This window comes from Lentinus tigrinus (genome assembly GCF_003813185.1).
Source record: "Lentinus tigrinus ALCF2SS1-7 unplaced genomic scaffold L226scaffold_12, whole genome shotgun sequence".
Classification (NCBI taxonomy): domain Eukaryota; kingdom Fungi; phylum Basidiomycota; class Agaricomycetes; order Polyporales; family Polyporaceae; genus Lentinus; species Lentinus tigrinus.
Window position 1 is genome coordinate 641027 of NW_027137921.1, and position 17951 is coordinate 658977.

General features: G+C 56.3%; 9 protein-coding genes across 9 annotated transcripts; 6 read left to right on the plus strand and 3 right to left on the minus strand.

The window, feature by feature from the left end:
• Positions 1–558: 558 nt before the first annotated feature.
• Positions 559–1188, minus strand: L226DRAFT_535159 (uncharacterized protein). The gene has a single exon (XM_067680844.1). The coding sequence runs from the start codon at positions 1132–1134 to the stop codon at positions 817–819; it is 318 nt and encodes a 105-aa protein (XP_067535515.1). The 5' UTR covers positions 1135–1188; the 3' UTR covers positions 559–816.
• On the plus strand, positions 1189–1666 carry L226DRAFT_535160 (uncharacterized protein). Its single transcript, XM_067680845.1, has one exon. The coding sequence runs from the start codon at positions 1384–1386 to the stop codon at positions 1600–1602; it is 219 nt and encodes a 72-aa protein (XP_067535516.1). The 5' UTR covers positions 1189–1383; the 3' UTR covers positions 1603–1666.
• A 23-nt stretch (positions 1667–1689) lies between these two features.
• On the plus strand, positions 1690–2505 carry L226DRAFT_571191 (uncharacterized protein; the record flags this gene model as incomplete). Its single annotated transcript, XM_067684521.1, has 3 exons — positions 1690–1972; positions 2031–2224; positions 2290–2505. 3 exons carry the CDS (start codon positions 1690–1692, stop codon positions 2503–2505), a joined length of 693 nt encoding a protein of 230 aa, XP_067535517.1.
• A 163-nt stretch (positions 2506–2668) lies between these two features.
• On the plus strand, positions 2669–3397 carry L226DRAFT_69385 (uncharacterized protein). The gene has a single exon (XM_067687167.1). It carries the CDS (start codon positions 2864–2866, stop codon positions 3227–3229), a length of 366 nt encoding a protein of 121 aa, XP_067535518.1. The 5' UTR covers positions 2669–2863; the 3' UTR covers positions 3230–3397.
• Positions 3398–4538: 1141 nt separating this feature from the next.
• On the minus strand, positions 4539–6822 carry L226DRAFT_69419 (uncharacterized protein). The gene is made up of 3 exons (XM_067687168.1): positions 6689–6822; positions 4811–6627; positions 4539–4743 (listed from the first exon to the last, which is right to left on the minus strand). Coding segments are annotated over exons 1-2 (1755 nt in total). The 5' UTR covers positions 6691–6822; the 3' UTR covers positions 4539–4743; positions 4811–4874.
• A 151-nt stretch (positions 6823–6973) lies between these two features.
• L226DRAFT_535162 (uncharacterized protein) lies at positions 6974–8528 on the minus strand. The gene is made up of 5 exons (XM_067680846.1): positions 8025–8528; positions 7649–7970; positions 7382–7592; positions 7281–7326; positions 6974–7215 (listed from the first exon to the last, which is right to left on the minus strand). Exons 1-5 carry the CDS (start codon positions 8217–8219, stop codon positions 7204–7206), a joined length of 786 nt encoding a protein of 261 aa, XP_067535520.1. The 5' UTR covers positions 8220–8528; the 3' UTR covers positions 6974–7203.
• Positions 8529–8792: 264 nt separating this feature from the next.
• L226DRAFT_462870 (alpha/beta-hydrolase) lies at positions 8793–10293 on the plus strand (the record flags this gene model as incomplete). The annotated part of the gene is made up of 5 exons (XM_067675746.1): positions 8793–9236; positions 9308–9607; positions 9668–9841; positions 9898–10185; positions 10252–10293. The coding sequence occupies 5 exons, from the start codon at positions 8793–8795 to the stop codon at positions 10291–10293; spliced, it is 1248 nt and encodes a 415-aa protein (XP_067535521.1).
• Positions 10294–10539: 246 nt separating this feature from the next.
• Positions 10540–12312, plus strand: L226DRAFT_571194 (uncharacterized protein; the record flags this gene model as incomplete). The annotated part of the gene is made up of 4 exons (XM_067684522.1): positions 10540–10671; positions 10728–11146; positions 11209–11431; positions 11491–12312. The coding sequence occupies 4 exons, from the start codon at positions 10540–10542 to the stop codon at positions 12310–12312; spliced, it is 1596 nt and encodes a 531-aa protein (XP_067535522.1).
• A 686-nt stretch (positions 12313–12998) lies between these two features.
• On the plus strand, positions 12999–15813 carry L226DRAFT_535164 (uncharacterized protein). The gene is made up of 7 exons (XM_067680847.1): positions 12999–13193; positions 13254–13266; positions 13341–13503; positions 13555–13913; positions 14116–14219; positions 15044–15074; positions 15304–15813. Exons 1-7 carry the CDS (start codon positions 13060–13062, stop codon positions 15499–15501), a joined length of 1002 nt encoding a protein of 333 aa, XP_067535523.1. The 5' UTR covers positions 12999–13059; the 3' UTR covers positions 15502–15813.
• Positions 15814–17951: the final 2138 nt, after the last annotated feature.

A 17951-nucleotide genomic window follows, 5' to 3' on the forward strand; every position in this document is an offset into this window, starting at 1 on the left:
CGAACAGGGGACAACTAGACAGGCGGCTCGAGCGGAGTGCCTGATCTGTCTTCTCTTGTCTATAGGGTCTCAGTCAGATAGAGGATAGGGGGCCCGCCAAACGTGGACGTTGATATTTTGGGCAGCTATCAAACCCTTTCACAGTAAGTACCGCTTCGCCGCTCGTACAGGCTCAAGGTTCCTGAAGCTACCGCGCTCCTGGTACACGGTTTGCGGAGGATTAGGATTACGGTGGGCCGTGAGCGTAGAGCGCAGATCGGTTGTCTCCGCGCGCATCCTAAGGCCTAAGGCATAAGTCCTCGGGACTCGTGTTGCGGCAATCCTGCATCCGGTCGATGTGAGAGAGCCATTCTTGTGAACAGATACTCGTCGGCTGATCTTGAGCTTGAATCTTGACTTCCACGCGTCGTCGTGCCGTCTCTCTAGGGCAATGGGCAGTGCAAGGAGGAGCACGGCGTCCGGTCGCAGTACGCAGCAGAGCAACGTTCAGAGAAGAGCAGAGATTTCGGGAAGATTCGACGGCCAAGACTCACATAGCGAAGCGTGCGTGAGACGGAACCCCAGAGCATGCGGCAGCAGAGGGAGGTGTCGAGCAAGATGGAGGCATCGAAGCCATCGCCGGAGGGACGGCGGTAGAACGGGCGAGACGAGCACGGTTCTGCGTCGAATATCCGCACTGCCCCAGGTGACAAAGGAAGTATGTTGCGTGAGTCTATGCGTAGGGTGTCGGCAGAGGCAGAGGCAGACTGTGCGCGTCGAGCGGGACACGCAGCCGGAGCCGGGGGGAGACAATGGAAAGGGCCGTCCGAAAGCAGCCTAGGGCTCTCCGCAACGAGGATAGCTGGCGCGCGAGAATGGGTGCTGGTGCGGCAACAAGCTTCGGGGAATGAATGCAGAACCGCGGTGGGTGACGCGCTCCAAGGACATGTGAGCAGGGTCGAGGTGGGTTACCAAGCATCCGGGGCTTATCGACGCGACATCGTACCATGGAGGCCGACGCGCACCGCGGACGAGGAAGACGGTCGCGAGAGAGCACGGCAGGGAAACCAAGTCGACGATGAGAAGAGCGGGCGGCGAGAGCGCTCCCGACGGTCGAGGCTGCGGAGGGAGAGCAACAATCAGGAGGAGGGCCATACGGTATAACGTCGCTTACCTATTGCGACCGTGTTTGCATCCGAATCCCAAGAGGGATTAAGCTTGCGATCACGGCACGGACGCGAGGCCAGGAAAGTCTTGGTCGCCGTGCACCCGGGCGCGAGCTGCTTGGTCGGGGTGGCATGATGGACGAGGAGATCAGAGAGCCATCACGAGGCGTGCACTTGGCTGAGAACGGGGGGCAGAAAGGGGCACCGGATGCGCAGACTGGGGAGTGCGGTTCATGTGATGCGGGGCAAGGGGACGCGGTGGGCAACGTTGGGCCCTTTCCTGCACGGTCTCCACGGTGGGACACAGCGGGGACGCAGGGACGAGGAGCGTGATGGACGTTGCGTCGAGGAGAAGCTGGACTTGCACCGACGGACGCTGCCGAACACTGGAGCAGAATTCGGTCACTCAGGGTCCATTCGATCGGAGTCTGTAACGCTCCCCGAGTCCGCAATATAATCCCACCCTGTCCGCGGCTCTTCTCTTCTTACGCTCCTCCCATCCTTGAACCACAGAATACATTTATTGTTTGCACTCACTGCTCCCATGGCCAACGACAACAACAACGTCCCACACTCGCTCCCCATCCCCATCAGAGACCGCCGCCGCTCCCAGTCCCTCTCAGGCTCAGACTCCTCGTCTGACTCGGGATCAAACTCCCCCGCGTCCCCTCTTCAAACCCCCATCACAGGCACCTTACCCCGCGTCGCGCCCATCAGTCCGTCCACCTCCCCCATCCTCTCCTACTTCCTCAGCCAGTCTCCCAAGTCCTCGTCCAACGCGACCTTCCCCTTCCGCCGGGGCATGGGCGGCCCCGGTCTCTTCGATGGTGGGTCTGCACGCGACTCAATCACATGCGCGCGCTGACTCCCTTTGATCCCTCTCAGATGAGGAAGCCGTCGAGACTGACAAACCGACTGCGCGAAATGGCCATGCCCGTCGCGCGAGCGCGGCCGCATGGCCCGGCCAGGATCGTTTCGCCCAACCTCCCGTCTCTTCAGTTCCGCCCGTGTCCGGTCAGCAGCAAGACCGCGCTGCCGGTCTTCTTCGCCGCCTCTCCTTGGGCGGGAATATGGCTAGGGTAAGTCTCAGTTTCCTGTCTGTCGACGAAACCTTGTGCTCACGTCGGTCCGTACTCTTGTATAGCCGCCAATGCCGGTCCCGAAGCCCGTGAATGCCACGGCACAGGCGCAGCGTAGCACGACGCCCCCCGGCATGAAGTCTAACGCGGCTGCTGCTGCGGGTCCTACCCGTAAGGCTCGGAGGTCGAACACTATGGCCCCTGGCACCCCTCGCCCGCCCAGGGCTCCTTCCCCAATGGGCGAGCGCATCCTAAAGGGGCATTTCGACGGGTTCAACTAGACGAGTCAGGCGAGCCTTCTTCCCACCCTCCTTTGAGATCTATCGCCGCCTCCCGTACATTCATTCGCCTACAACCTAACCCTAAAGCACGCCGCCCGCCCGTGTGCGGTCTCATCGAGCTATCACCAAAACGCTCACGGGCTGGCGGCCTTAATGCGCTGTTGATCGGCTGTGGCGTTCCTGCACCCGCCGCTGTTTCGCTCGGCGGTATGCCGGCTCTCTATGCTCGTCCACCCGAGTATGTCTCTGTCCACGCGCGCGAGCCCTTTGGTTTCGGCGAGCGCTGGGGATCGTACCCGGATGGCGGAGGCAGCGGGTCCGATGCGGTCGCTTCCGTCGCCCGCGTCGTCCCCCAGAAATGTCGATCGACCTGCGGCAGAAAAAATTCGGATCGAACCATCGTGGCATTGGTTTGCCGTCATGTACGAGTGTAGTATGCGTTGCTTCTCCTTTCGTTCGTCTCCTTCCAACCTTTCCTCCGGACTGTGTCCTCCTTTGTACCTACCTACCTACCTACCCTCCTTCCCTCCTACTTTCCTCAGTGTACCATGTACTACCAGCTGGTAATCGTCGGCTTTCGTTGTCATCGTGTATGTACTTGTACGCATGTATCATACGGATCACAGTCTGTTCGTTCTCTGGCACGTATTGCTACGTAGGCCAGAACGCAAAATATACATATACCATAATTGCATGCATGCATGCTTGGTGTCGAGTCCTTTGAGCACAGCTGGTGGGTGTTCTTGACGTTTGCGGGCACTGGTGTGCACGGTGCGTGGTGTAAGTACTGGCGGCGTCGACGTCAGCGTGGACAAGGTTACGAGCTATGAACTTGGTAATGACGGTCGTCGGCCATGGTTTCCTCTGATCGTACCGCTGTTTGGGGGCCCCGTAGTAGACTTGACCCGGTGGTGGTGATGGTGGTGGAGCAATGCTGCGCCTCTGCTGCATGGGAGAAAGGACGTCCAGGAGCGTCTGTGATGCCGGATTGAGAGAACCACAGTCGCAGCCAGGGCCCAGACGGCAGGTGGAATTTGGCCATGGGACAGCGCAAGCGTACACTGAATGCCTTGCAGAAGCCGTGGCGATGGCCGTCACCGCTTGTGCATCCCCATGGCTAGTGGTATAATAGCAGGAGGCTCGGACGCGTCGCACATTCACCGCAAGCTGGGACGCTCCCCGAGCACGCTCGAGTCCCTTGTCGCGTCCACCCGTGCACTTTCTCGCCCAGCCGGGTCCTGATATACAGGCATCCCGTCCGATGAAGCATTACCCGATTAGGCAGGTTGGATACTGGGAGCGCTCGTTTAAGCGCCAGTGACGTCATGTCGTGTCATGTCCTGCTTTCTTGTTCTCGACTTTGAACGCGACTGTAGCTTACTATGCGAGCCCTCCGACGCTCTGTGCTCCGAATGCAACACGTTGCCCTCACTGACGCACCGGCGTTGTTACTTACGCGGCCGCTTCATCCCTTAATTTAGTAAACCGCCGCCTTCTTCTTCTTCTAAATCTGTTTATTGTCCCGTTAGGGCCGAGCCCCATGTCGGACACAATACAACATAAACTATGCTACGCGGTGTCGGAATCAGAGTAATATAGAAAAGCAGTGACCCTCGGACGTCCGGGAACGTCCAGAGGGGGAGTAAACCGCCTCATCAGACAGGGATGCCTCATCGGGATTGGGCCGGGGACTCATGCCTGTATGTGCCAGGGCCGGCCGCGGGTCGACGTACCTACTCGCCAGTATCCGCGGAAAAAATCGCATACATGATACGATGCAGCTGCTCTTGACTCTGGTAGATTTGAGATAACTGGTACTATAGCCGTATTTCGGACTAGTAGCGTATCGCGTCTGGACTCTGAGACCTGAGATCTGAACTATGCACTGAGCACCGAGCACCGAGGAGAGATCAATGGACAAGGCAAGAGGTTCAGAGAGGGAGAGAGAGAGTTCTGTATAGTTACTCGTAAGGAAAGCTTGTAGTGGAAACGAGAGCAGGCGTGATAGAAATATACGTATACGTATCGGACATAACAGATAGCAAGAGGTGACAAGGTCAGGTCGGGTCGGGTCGGTCGTCGGGAGGTGTGAGCGTAGGACTCTGAGCACGGAAGCGTACGGAGAGTACGGGGAGGGGAGAGAGAGTAGTGCTGATCTGTAAGTTGAGAGAATGAGCAACGATGGTCGTCGGTAATGATAATATAAGAAAGAAAGCCCAAAGAACAAAAAACGGTCCACTGCTATCCATTGTACATCGCGTTGTTGTTGTGGCTACCAGACGGAAGTGTGATGCATGCTACCCACCTCATCCGAAATCTGCGCCATTCCGTTATCATAATCCATCCCTCCCCCTCCAGCACGTCAACCTTCAGTCCTCGTCAGGAATATCAGCGACCTCGACGTCGTCGGGAACGACCACGCTTGTGGGGCGCGGCTTCGCAGGCGCGGCCTCGAGGAACGCGACCATGTCCTCGATATCGTTGCTGCTCTTGTCCGCAACGACAGATCCCGCGACGGTGTCGGACTCGGTGTCGACGTGGGTCTCGCCCTCACTATGGGTCGAATCCGCCTCCGGCTCGGCTTCTGAGACGACAACTTCGGCCTCGACTTCGGCCTCAGGCTCGGGCTCGGGCTCGGCTTCTACAAAGGCAGAGGCAGCGGGTATATCGTCGGTGGTATGGACTTCGGCCTCCGGAGCAGCATCATCGGCTTCGACTTCGACTGGGGAGTGTTGGTGTTGCTCGGCCTCGGCCTCGGTTGATTCTTCATGCGCGATATCCTCTGGCTCAGCGACATGTTCCTCAACTGGGTGCTCCTCGGATGACTGTCCCAACTCCTCATGAGACGCGTCTTCGTGGTGGTGAACGTCATGACCTTCGCCCTCGATCATCTCCTCCGGCTCGTCGTGGTGCTCAACGTGCTCTGGCTCGTCAACAAGACTGCCGCCAGAGCCTTCATGTTCGTGACTTGCAGACGCATCAGAGGGAATCTCTTGTGGCGCAGACTCCTCGTCGTGGTGTTCACGCTCTTGAGCCGCCTTAGCGGCGACGACCCCAGGCGCGGTGGCAGGCATGGCCTTTGCCTTCCCATCCTTGAGTTTCGCTCCTGCAAGACCCACGCGTGGCTTGATCGTGGCGCCCCCACGAGCAGCGGGCGCAGCTCCGCGTGTCGCCGCAGTGCTCTTCGCTGGGGTCGTCTTCGCTGGGGCAGGCGTGGGCATCGTCGGCTGACGCGCCTTCGACATGCTGGCGGCAGTCGGCTTGCTCAACCGCTCGAGCGTCTCCTTCGTCGCGGTCGGCTTGCGCGCAGGAGCTGCTGGGCTCGCATCTGCATTTCGTGCGCGAGCTAGGGACGCGGCGGTGGGCGCGAACAGCCCGGCCGGCGTACCCTTGGGCTTGGGGGACGTGGTGTGCGATGGCGTCTTCGGCCGCGAAGCCGAGGGTGTCTTCGGGCGGGAAGGCGTGACCGACGCACGGGAAGCTGGTCTGGACCGGGGAGGTGTGGGCTTAGCTGTGCCAGCAGTCTTCACAGAAGAGATGGATGCCGTGGACATGCTGGGGTGGAAGGAGGTGGGTGGCGACTTGGCGGGGGTACGGCTGGCAGGCTTTGCGCCAGCTGTACTTGGTCGGCCTTCGCGAGTCTGGGTCTTGGAGGGCGTAGCGGGGGTACGTGTGGATGTCGTAGACGGGCGTGAAGCAGCCGCTTTAGGAACAGGTACGGCCTTCTTCGGAGGCGAGGAAGGAGGAGGCGTAGGCGAAGCAATCTTATCGGAAGAGGACACTGGAGAGACTGGTGCGGGCTCTGCAGGCTTCTCCTCCGCCGCAGCCTGGGTGGGAGGCTCAGGAACGGGTTCAGGCAGCACTGCGGGGGCTGGGGGGTCTGGGGACTTGGTCGCCACCTCAGGCTTGGGCTCAAATACGCTCGCCGCCGCTGGCTTTGGCCTCGGAGGCCATTCCCGCTTCTCCTTCAATTCCTCCTTCGCGGCATCTCCGGTATGCTGCGATGTAACGCTGGACGAACGGGGCGGGGCACTTGCAGCCGCGGCCTGCTTCTTGTTCTGCTGTTCGAAACGTCCGATGAGGTTGGCAACACTCTGACGTGGACGTTCGTCGGGCAGCGGCCTGCGGGCGAGTCAATCACGATGTGAGATGGCGCGTCGATCAGGGTGGGATTGGTGCGTACATTGGCGTTCTAGATGGCTAGGTCTTTGCACGCACGCGTAAAATGCACTGTCAAGGCGGGTCGCCCTCGCCGGCGAGAGCAGAGATAGTGAGAGGAAAGAGCAAGATGTCTGAAACGATGGCAGAGGGGAGTCGGTGATTCGTGAACAAGTCAACTTGTGATCGCACTGCTCCGGGCGCCATCACCCATTGATTCCCTTTCGGAGCTCGAAAAGAAAGCTTACTCATTGCTTACCTCCTAAGTTTACCAGTAACTTACTCAAGTACAAGCTTCTTACTTCACAATCCCTCCTAAATAGTAGATACGCCTCGTCTTCGGACGAAGACACCTAGTAGCTCCAATTGACCACAATAACTCGACGGCCGTGCATATACTTGAGACAAATCTGTCCTACACTCAATTGGGAACGAACCGTCACCGGTTCACCCAAGTTCAAGTTCATCAACGCAAAAGAGCGCTGCCACAGTGCTGCGCCATCATCAGCTTGAGTAACCGTATAATTATCTTGGTGAGCGCTATGGAGTAGCCTAGTACGCGACGACGCAGGGTGTCAGATAGCTCTATGTATACAAGGATACATACAACGACGCACCGCGTTTGGAGTCGACCCATAGCGTTGCCGGGCCCTCTGAATAATTCTAACCCCATCACTGTCACGAGTAAAGCTACAAGATGGTAGGAATGCGAACTCACAACTTCAATTTGTCTATCGCAGCGATGAATTCCGTTGGGTTCCCATAGTAGGTGTTGCTTGGGATGTCAAGTGAGAACTTCACCAGCGGGTTTTCCTCGTCCGACTCTCCGAGCTTCTGCCCAAGCAAAACCGCCAACAACAGGGCATCCGGATGCTCCGGATACTCAGATGCAGCAGAAGCTTCGTTTTCAACGCTCGGATCCTCTACATCTATGACTGAGCGTTAGCAGAGGCTGATTGTGTAGCTCCGGAAAACAGGTACATACCGACGGGCGAGGGGGGGCTGCGCCCCGCTAGTATGTATTCCATCATGTCATACCCTTCGGCGCTGCGAACGAAGCTTGCTTTCGAGTGGTCAAAGAGTTCAGTCGGCTTCTGTATCCGCACGGAGACGACGCCACTTGACCAGAAGTAGCAGCCTCGAATGGGCAGCGGAGGGTCGGTGTTGAGAATGAACGGTGAGCCGTTGAGGTCGACTTGGACGCCTATAGGCAGCCGTCTCATGGAATCGTCCGCAGGAGGGGCAGTGGCAAGGATGAAACACCGAAACCTGACCCACGGGGAAAACTGGAACGAGAGGCACATTTGCTAAGGCCTCCAGCGTCAGCAATAGCATGCTAGACAGAGCTAGCTGAAACGTACGTCCGTTACGAGCATGATGTATTGTTGTGGTTTGATCTCCCGAGCCTCCTGCAGCTCTTCCGCATCCGGCGGGACTCCGGGCACGGCTTCAAGGAGCATCTCCTCCGCTAGGAGAGTTGCGACACCAAGATAATTCAGACAGGGGTAGAGCAACTTCTCTGTCGGTCGCGTGTCGAGGTCTTCATACTTTGACATCGTAGTCAGAGTGCGTAGATGCTATTTGCCCAATAGTGGTGACGGGCGCAGAGGGTAGTTGTGAAATCTAGAAGAAGTGGCGGAAGCCAAGCTATCCGCAAGCGGGCGCGCTAGTAGGTAGGCAGGCCCCTGTCCACCTTTTCTGTGCAGTCCACACAACTGTTCGTCTGACGCGGGACGATTCTCTGTGGGGATACACTACGTCAACTTGACTTGCTCACCTGCTTGCGCGTCCACTTGGCCTATTGACCGGCACATCTAGCACCAGCTCAGTGAGCACTAGGTCAGCGGGGAGTGTGTGTATATCTTAGATCATGATGGCCGACATCCAGTCCACTCCTCTGAGCGTATTATATCATTCTGTGAAATAGCTCGAGAGTAAGCACGTACGCTGAATCCTCGAACGCAGTACAAGCTCAGGCTTTGAGCGACCTCTGACGAAGTACTGGTCATGGTGGGCCGGCAAATACCGGGCTGATGACGAACCACGGAGGCGCCGGGACCTCTTTCAGCCACCGCGCAGCGCAGCTCTGCATCTCAGCCTCAACTTCCTCGTTATGTTCAATTCCCTCGATGCTGCTCTCGACGGTGACCAGCTGGCTTGCGATTTTTCTGGCAGCCTCTCTGCGCAATGAACAGCATCCTTCTGCGGCTTTACCAGCGTCCCTGCAATTCGAGCTCCGGCACCTCCATGCTGTCTCCTCTGATGCCCGGGTCGTCTTCAAGGACGTACAACGTTCGGATGCGCTCTCCGCAACCAGCGAGTTGTCGAGCTATGCACTTCGATCGCGGCGCATCAAGACGCGCCGCCCGAGCTCGCCCGACGCGTTCGACAGAGCCCGCGTTCGCTCCATGCGCTTCCGGGAGACCGAGGCGATAGACTGGGATGAGATAGAGGTGGAGGGGCCGGATACGGAGGACAGGGAGACGTTACTACTTCTCGCGAAGATGACGAATAATGCCTATCTGTCACCCGGGGAACAGGGCTGGTACGAGCTGGGTGAACAATGGAACGTCGTGAGTACTCATAGCTTCGCGCACCTCTGTGCAAGCATCATGATCTTGCCAATACTCACGACTGTATCAAGAGCTATCCGTTTGGTTGGGAACCTGACGATGACGGCTTTCGTGGGCACGTCTTCGCCACCCCGGACAATTCTACGATCGTGCTCTCTATAAAGGGTACATCCGCCGCCTTTATCGGTGGAGGGGGCCCAACAGCGAAGAAGGACAAGTTCAACGATAACCTGCTCTTTAGCTGTTGCTGCGCACGCGTAGACTGGACATGGACAACCGTGTGCGGATGTTATCGTGGAGGCTGGAAGTGCGATCAGGATTGTCTAGAGGAGGCCCTGATAGAGGAGAGTCTTTTTTACACTATTGGAACTGTAAGTCACTCGCATCACTCTCAATATCCCTTCCTTATACTTCCTTGCGTATTCGCACAGAATTTGTACAACAACCTTACATACCTATACCCGGAAGCCAACATCTGGATGACTGGCCACTCGCTCGGCGGCGCACTCGCTTCCCTGCTAGGAGTAACATTCGGTACACCGACTCTTGCCATCGAGTCCCCTGGTGAGAAGATGGCGGCGGCTCGACTACATCTACCATCTCCAGTAGGCCATCGCCGCGCTTTGTGTTCGATGCGCATTGAACTCACGTGTTTCGTCAGCCGTCAGACCAGCATATCACACACCTGTATCATACCGCAGATCCGATCGCGATGGGCACTTGCAACGGCGTTCTCTCATCATGCGCTCTCGGCGGGTATGCGATGGAGAGCAAATGCCACCTGGGAAAGTCTATCATATATGACACTGTGTCGAACCTCTCCTGGGCCGTTGACATTCGTACGCACACGATTGTCAACGTCATTGAGAAGCTGCTGGCGGAACCATGGCCACCTTCGGTTGATGAAGGCCGCGAAGTGCCAGAAGCCGTTGCGGAGGAGGACTGTGTGGTACGTATTCATGGGCATCGCTGTGACGAGGACGCTGACGTGTGAACACTGCCGGCGCAATTCCAGGAGTGCTTCAGTTGGGACTTCGGGGACTACCCAGCGAAGTAGTCGCCAGTGGTGTCATTCGAAGGTGTCCTAGTTTACACATTACGACTATGCGACGACTATTGTGACGACGGTTGTGTTGGGTGCCACTTAGTATCTGGCACAGTTCTAGAAACTCGTCACGTGAACTTCGCGGCCGCACGGTCATGTGATGTACACGTCTGGATTTGGTCGTTTGAACTCAAAGCTGCTCTCAGCCTCTCTCACCACAACCACGACTACCTTTCCCATCACCGGCCATCTTGACAAATGTCTCTATCGCCTACTGCATGCGTAGAACAGCCGTTTTTGAACCCCAAGGGCTGGGGAGCACTAGCTACCGAATTACGTGTGCGCATCCTGCAAGAGCTCAACGCCACCGATCTGTTGTCTTGTTTGAAGGTGCGGCCGAATCTAACCCATCTCCATGCACTTCACTTATGGATGGTACATGCTAGGTTAATCGTGCCTTCAAGACTCTCGTTGACGGGACGCCGCCGTTGCGGTACAAGTACCTTCTCTATGTGGCCGGAATGCGAGATGGCCCACCAGGGGGCTCCTCAGTCTCAAAGCGTCTGACACAGCTAGAAGAATATGAGAACACCTGGATTGCGAAGGATATTCCCGTTCAGCACTCAGGTCTACGTTTCACTTATAAAGGTGGCGTTTTCATTGTCCTCGACCATCAACGCTTTCAACTCCACATCCAACGGCCTGCGTCTCTCTTCAGCGGCATCCATGAGAAGACATGGACCGTCGACCTATCCGACTTGCTCAGCAAGGGAGGTCCAGATCCCGAGCTCATCTCGTCCTATGACGTAGACGTCGCGCAAGATTTGCTCGTGTTGACGGTCCTGCCGGAAGACGAGGATGATGGGTGAGTGTCTCTGCATCATACCTATTGTGTTCGCGGTCGTCTCATCTCCGTGTTGAATCCAGTTTTCCGGAATGTTACGTCTTGTCGCTTTCTCAAAACGGTGCGACGCATCCACTCGCCGCGCATCGCAAGCTGGACGGAGGATCTTGCCTCGGCTTGTCTAGTCCTCAAGGCGACGTTGAGATTGTCGGCGAGCTCATTGGGTGGACTGTTCTTGGCATGGATATCTGCATGAACGTATACAACTGGAAGACTGGCGCTGCAGTGTGGTATGATTCAGAATATGTGAGCACTGAGGATTCTGATGTGCCGAACGGTGACTAACTCAACCCGCGTGTATGTAGGACGAATCTGACATGTACATGGGTGATCAGATGGAGTACCATACCCGCTGCCACATCTTGGACACCACGCACGTCTTGAAGATCTCCAAGTACGATCTCACCGTTCACCGGTTTGGCGATTATGGTCACACCAGCAAGCTCGTTTGCAACCTCCAAATGCCCCCTCTTGCCCAGGGCTACGAGGCCAGCTACTGTGAAAGCTACATCCTACGCCCACCCCAGACACCCGACTGCTCCCCGAGCTTCGAATGCGACCCGAGCTTCACGGTTCTTGTGGTGGAATATGATATCCATCTTCTGACATCGGGAGCGTGGTCGCCGAAGGATGGTGCGATGCTCCTTGCTATACTCCCTATTGCGACCATCATCGACGAAGCGCATCGCGATATGCAACAGTCGCTCCCGGCCTCCCATACCCGCAAGGTGCCCTGGGAAGACTGGGGAGCCCTCGGGGCACGTCTGGTCCTCGTTCCGTACCAGAGGAGATGCGATGCTAGGGTACATGTGTTCGGTTCACGAGTTGCTGTGACCATGCCTCGTCTGTCTCCACAGCAGAACAACATCGATGCCATTCCCCTGGGCATGGTGGAAGTCGCGGTGTTCGATGTACGCAAAGGAGCAGAATGTGCGGCGGGTTCTGGCGGACAGGGCGCGGGAACATCTCCCTTCCTAGTCCTTGACAAGTTCACTGATCAGGACACGCCCATCTTCAAGGGTCCGGTAGAGGCGAAGATGCCGTACCGAATGGTCAGGAGGCAGTACGAATATTCCCAACACAAAATCTTGGATGCCTCTCTTCTCTGTGATGGGTTATGCGATTGAGACGTCTCGTATTTGACATGTTGGCTAGTACAGCTACGTCGTTATTCTGCATACGTGACGACCTGTATACGAAGGAATGCAGAATGCATAGAGCCGGCAGGACAATCATTGACAGTGTACGACAATCCACAGATACTCGTATACGTCGGCTACTTGTGTGTTACGGTAGAATGCGCGATATATAATTGAGTGGCTTTGCAGAATGAACTTCGTGTCAATTACGCAGCAGGTATGGGGAGCACCGGGATACATTGCATTGCAGCAGACGAGTACATACGCACATGCTGTCAACAACAACACGTAAAAAATTGTAGAGATGTCGGTCTTCTCGAGAATCGCAACCTCCCCTTCCAATCCCCTCCACCTGATCATGAGCTCCAGCCGAAGCGATGCCTCGTAGACAGTGGAAACCAGTTAAAGCGGAAAAGCGCGACGTCGGGGAAAGACCTAGTGACTCTAGCGGACTGGAACGCGGACAAGGAGACGGAGAGCGACCCCAAGCCCGAACTTTTGTGTCCGCAGGGATTTGTTCTGAAGAAAAACCTTCAGAGGCGCGTGCCACGTACTTATATCTCATATCGCTTACCTAATGTTTTACCACGGGGAGAGAGTAGGCGCCTATCCGGTCCGGTCAGCGTTGCCGGCGGGGAATGGCGTCGGATTTCGCCTCCGGCTGGAGTGACCTCCTCGACCTGCACACGTTGCCCCCAGTTCAGGCTAGCAACGCATCCTTACCTTCTTACCACCATGTCTGCCGTGTCGTCTAAGCCCCTTACTCTTGCGCGCATCGAGGACCTGACTCTGGGATCCTTTGCGTTCTTGCAACCTTCAGAAACTTTGGACCACCTCGTCAGGTTCTTGAGCACATGGAGCGGCAGCGAGTTGAGTATCGTATCTACTTTGACATCGCGTTCGTATTGCTAAGATCATACATGATGCAGCAAATTGTTCACGGTCAGTGAGCGTCCTGTTCAAGTCGCGCAACGACGCGCTCAAATTGACGTGTCTCATGATGTCACGGCACGTAGATCATCCAATATACCGTCAAGCTCATCGCCCCATTCCTGCAATGGCGAGCACGTCTCCAGCATCGGGCTGGTTTAAGGAAGGCACCAATCAGCCCGTCGGGCGATAGACTCGCGAAGCTTGGGAGTATCATCGGTGATGCGCAAATGTTTTTCAGAATATGGGGTGAGTCTGCGCGTCACCTTCTGAACCATTCAACCGACCGCGTCCACGTAGGTCTCCTCCCTATCTTCCAATGGCTCATTTCAATGGAGCGCAACCCTCCTCCCACCCGCAAAATACGCACCATTGAACGTCTGCAAGGCTGGTCTATGCTGGGGTACTACCCGCTCGAGCACCTCTACTACCTGTTGTCCCATGACATCATTCCGGACAAGCTCGCCCTCCCCTCCATCACTGCGTTTATTCCGTTCATCCGCACCAAGCCAAGCAGCAAGAGCATCCCGCTCGACCTTGGCAAGCTCAGTCTGTGGTCGACTCGCTTCTGGGCGGCATATGTCGTCCTCCAGCTCGCACACCTGCGCGAAGACAGCAAGATTCTCCAGATGCGTGAACGCACATTGAGCAAGACCAAGGTAGGGCGATCATCGTTTGATACACGGCATGCATGAAGCATTCGACCGGTCCTTTGACTGACTTGTCACGGTCTTCAACAAAAGTTGTTTGTTGACTTTAGTGACTAGCGACCATTCTCTTGGACCGGTGGAAGGCCTTGATTATTTGATATGCACGCCGTGGATATGTGTTTGCTCGGGGCGCTCACCTTCTCTACTACAGACCGGTGCGACTCCTGCTGAAAAGGAAGATATTCGGAAGCGGCGGAGTGCCATGTTCAACGAACTCGTGGTCAACCTCGCATACCTTCCGCTCACGATCCATTGGTATGTGTCTTCCCTCATGATCCACATGTGTTGTGGTACGTCCGAAGCTGCGTCGTCATACGGGGTTCCTGTCGCATGCCATGCGTTCAAGTTGAGGTTGGTGATCCCACCAGTACGCTTGTGCAGCCACAATGGTGGACAGAACGCAACTATCCCACTTCTCGCGGCACGACGGGCTGTGCGCTATCATAGGTATCAAGTTTCTCGAAGCTGATCGTGTCCCTCGCCGCGCGACGGCCTTCACTTCACTATGGAAAAGGCTGTACTGCTTCTTCCCACACGACTAGTAGCGGTCTCTCTTGAGCATTGATGCCGCAGGTTCTCCGCTCTGTCCATGCGAATGTATACATGGCGCAAGGTCTATTTCAAGCGGAGATTAGTCGAGCTCGTTCTCGTACTTTGCGTATGACTCATATCCTCGTCACTCGGTAGCGAGGTATCAACGCTCGAGGCACGAGCCGCAGTTTCGCTTCTCACCCCATGACGTTCTACTTGTATGGTGTTGGAAATCTGCGTCGCCTGGTGAGGATGAGAGCGACAATCTGCCGTCGTGTACCTCATCTGCCACATATCGGTCTAATCGGGCCGCAAATGTGTCAGTGGCTTGTAGCCACTGGCATTGTATCCTCCGCAGTCACGAGCAGTAGCTGCGATGCCTTCGGTGACGATAACTTCCTAGATGTCGGTGGTGTCGTGTGCAGTGCCGAGTAAGCGGCTCTGTGGCCCTGCATAATATTCTTCGAGCTTCTCCTCTCCTCGTTACACGCAGTCTCTAATTCAACCTTGCTATTGAATACGATCGCTGAGACCACTCCTTGACACAGGTCCACTGAAAAAGGGATATTTTCCAACCCGGTAAGTCTCGCATTATTCATTACCTTTCGCAAATCTCCGTCGTTCTGCGGTCGCAGTGACTTCTGGCCGTGTTCACTCTTCATCTATCACGCGTCCTGGCATATTCCTATACCTAAGGCTGAGAATTCGAGTTTTCTCGCCGAGGGTCAAGGCTGCGCATGTCGACGCGTGTTGTAACCAACTATCACATCGAGATGATGTACTGACCACGCCGTTCTTCCTCCCACAGGTCTGGCTCAACTTCTTCGGCCTCGTCGCCGGCATCGCGTCGTGGAGGAGTGGTTGGCAGGCAACTGCGCTCCAGCCCCCCGTCACTGGCAGCGACATCATACCGCCCCCTGTCGAGCCGACAGACGAGAAGCTTGCGCCGTACATCGAAGACCCGCTCAAGGATGTCATCGAGGCGCCGTCCCTGGACGAGATGTAGGCTGGTGCCGCTGAGATCCCTGGGCTAACTGAGGGGCAAGGACGGGCGTGGACCCTGTTGGCGTTTGTGGTGTCGTAACTCCGAGTCTTCCTCGCCTGCTTGACATTCATAAGACACAATGCTGGAGCAGTGCGGTTTTGTTGCCATGCGTACTGGTTTTATTCTCTCCCGAGTCTTTGTTCCCCTAGTGGTGGAGGGTAGACTGGCACAACTACAGCCAAGGATCAGCTGAATGATATCTCCAGCGCTGCGGCGCTTGAGCAAAGAGGTTCAACAAGGTTAGATCCATATGTGTACCTAAGACAAGTGGGCTTCTATCATGCATGATGGATCACGCAGCATCAGACGCTCAGAACTTGGAGGCGCCTGTACAATATCAAGACTGCGCTCGACTGGAAGTGCTATTGTCCTTGTAACACCAGGTTTCCTCGTGTGCAGAGGACTGCCCCGTAGCGGGCGACAATAAGGAGCAGCGGGCTCCCTTTGTAGTTTCTACGATAGGCAAGACGATCATGGCATATCGTAAAATTTAACTTTCCGCGGAAGCCCAAATTCTCGACACGGTGCCACTAAGGAGGGTTGAGTGGCACGAGGCGCAGAAAGCGGGGACTTTGATGTATCACGTTCCCCCGAGGCAGTGTCCTCTTCAGCTGTCTTCCGAGTGAGTAACGTTCTCCCTTTCAGTGTCGTGGGGAAGTCTTTCGGCGCACCCGTAGCGGTTCACATCGAAGTTATATTGTATCCCAGTCTTAACGACCTGAAAACAATGGCTCAGGATATGTCGTATCTATGAACATGGTAGCATTAAGCTGGTAACCATTGTTCAGAGGAAAATCGATGACAAGAGATCAAGTCCAACCACATCACTTGCCTAATCTGGAGTCTCGATCTAGATTATCTCCAGCCGGTAACCTAATCGGGTCCCGTTCATGAGGCTGTGCATCGCTTCTACGCGAACCACAAGGCCGACCTCTCCGTCTTCGTCGTGTGTGTTGTCCTAGTCGTCCCTCGTCTACTAGATATCTCGGGAGCTAGGATGAGTGTCCTGACTATCTCTGCTGAGAAGATTTCTGCTTCATAAGGCTACGCCTCCCGATCGGTCCGTCAGAAAATTCCTGGGAAGCATGTACAGCCTCGAGAAGCGGGCCCTGACCGAGTTCGCTCCGTCTTCCTCGTGCAGTGACGCGGCATCCTTTGTTCCCCGTCCCCCAGCGGCTGCGCAGAGACTGTGCCTCCTCCTCTCGAACCTCTCTCGGGCTCTAGAATACACGACTGGCACGGTTGTGGCCTGTGCTCCAAGCCCCTCAAGAACTCGACGTCGGCGTGGATCCGGGTGGACAGGCTCTCCAGGAGAACTGTCATGCTGTGCGCGGAACATGTCGGATGCCGGTACGGGCGTGAGCAGGTGAGTCGCGGCGGGTGTTCGTCCGGGGGAACACGTATGCATGCGGACACAGCGGGTACGTCGGTGGATGTGTACACCATGGTCATGTCGAGTAAATCTGACTGTGGCAGGACAGATGGCGGGATGACACGCATGTGTCCGGCTCAAGTATGAGGTCTCGAAGCCGGACGTGCGCAATTAAGGTGTCCTGGTGCAAGGGACACGAAGCACGTCGAAAACTTCCGGGTCATAACAGCGAAGAATTCACGAGCACCAACTAGTCAGTGAATGGCGAGGCCTTCCCGTCGGCGTACCGAGGGTGCTCTGCGACTGTGGAAACCAGTGTCGGAACAAGAATACACGACGCTTGTGAGTCTTGTCCGTGCGGCTGAGGAGAGAGTGCGAGTGCTAACCACTTTCCAGCCCGTGGACAGCCTCGCCAAGTGGTCGACCGTTCTCACCTGGCCCGACGGTCGTGTCCGCGCCGCAGTCGTCCCAAGACGAGGTATTATTGCCCTTTCCGTCTCACGTACAGTAAGGTCCTGTACTGCAATGCGCAAGCACGAACGTCTCTGTACGTTGATCCTATTGCCAACAGGCCTTGCGCAGCCGTAAGCCTGTGTGGCAAATACTTCCGAAATCGCACTGTAAAGCGGACTTACACTCAATACCCGCGACGTGGTGTCCCGAGTACGTGTGTATCTTCATTTGGGCTCCAACTTCCATGCTCCTTGGCTACCTTCATTCCATAGCCCGCATGCTGTGTACTGGGAGCGGGAGAATGCACATTGATCGGTGTTCCCAGTCTAGTGCCCGCCCATGAGATCCATCCCCTGTCCCGCGAGAATGGAGCCTTCTTCCGCGAGAAAACAGCGCCTCTCCGTGGTGCGGTCCACTTTTCCGGTCAGGAAGAGCCGCCTTCCTATGCAGTCCTGCACCGTGCAAGCTGCGCAGCAGCGGGAGGCTTGCGTACCGATCCGTGACGAGTCGGCCAAGGCTGATCGTAGGGACGCCAAGCCTGAGCGATAGCAGATGTATCCGTGAAGCGCATGGCGGGACAAGCGTA

What these genes read in the sequence shown, in the direction of transcription:
- L226DRAFT_535159 (XM_067680844.1), bottom strand. Translation starts at nt 1,134, where the DNA reads ATGGCCCTCCTCCTGATTGTTGCTCTCCCTCCGCAGCCTCGACCGTCG.
- L226DRAFT_535160 (XM_067680845.1), top strand. Translation starts at nt 1,384, where the DNA reads ATGCGGGGCAAGGGGACGCGGTGGGCAACGTTGGGCCCTTTCCTGCAC.
- L226DRAFT_69385 (XM_067687167.1), top strand. Translation starts at nt 2,864, where the DNA reads ATGTCGATCGACCTGCGGCAGAAAAAATTCGGATCGAACCATCGTGGC.
- L226DRAFT_535162 (XM_067680846.1), bottom strand. Translation starts at nt 8,219, where the DNA reads ATGTCAAAGTATGAAGACCTCGACACGCGACCGACAGAGAAGTTGCTC. An exon ending in CAGCCCCCCCTCGCCCGTCG is followed by an intron (nt 7,593 to 7,648) that starts GTATGTACCTGT and finishes GCTCAGTCATAG; the next exon opens with ATGTAGAGGATCCGAGCGTT. An exon ending in GCGATAGACAAATTGAAGTT is followed by an intron (nt 7,327 to 7,381) that starts GTGAGTTCGCAT and finishes TGATGGGGTTAG; the next exon opens with AATTATTCAGAGGGCCCGGC.
- L226DRAFT_535164 (XM_067680847.1), top strand. Translation starts at nt 13,060, where the DNA reads ATGTCTGCCGTGTCGTCTAAGCCCCTTACTCTTGCGCGCATCGAGGAC. An exon ending in GCACATTGAGCAAGACCAAG is followed by an intron (nt 13,914 to 14,115) that starts GTAGGGCGATCA and finishes TCTCTACTACAG; the next exon opens with ACCGGTGCGACTCCTGCTGA. An exon ending in AAGGGATATTTTCCAACCCG is followed by an intron (nt 15,075 to 15,303) that starts GTAAGTCTCGCA and finishes TTCCTCCCACAG; the next exon opens with GTCTGGCTCAACTTCTTCGG.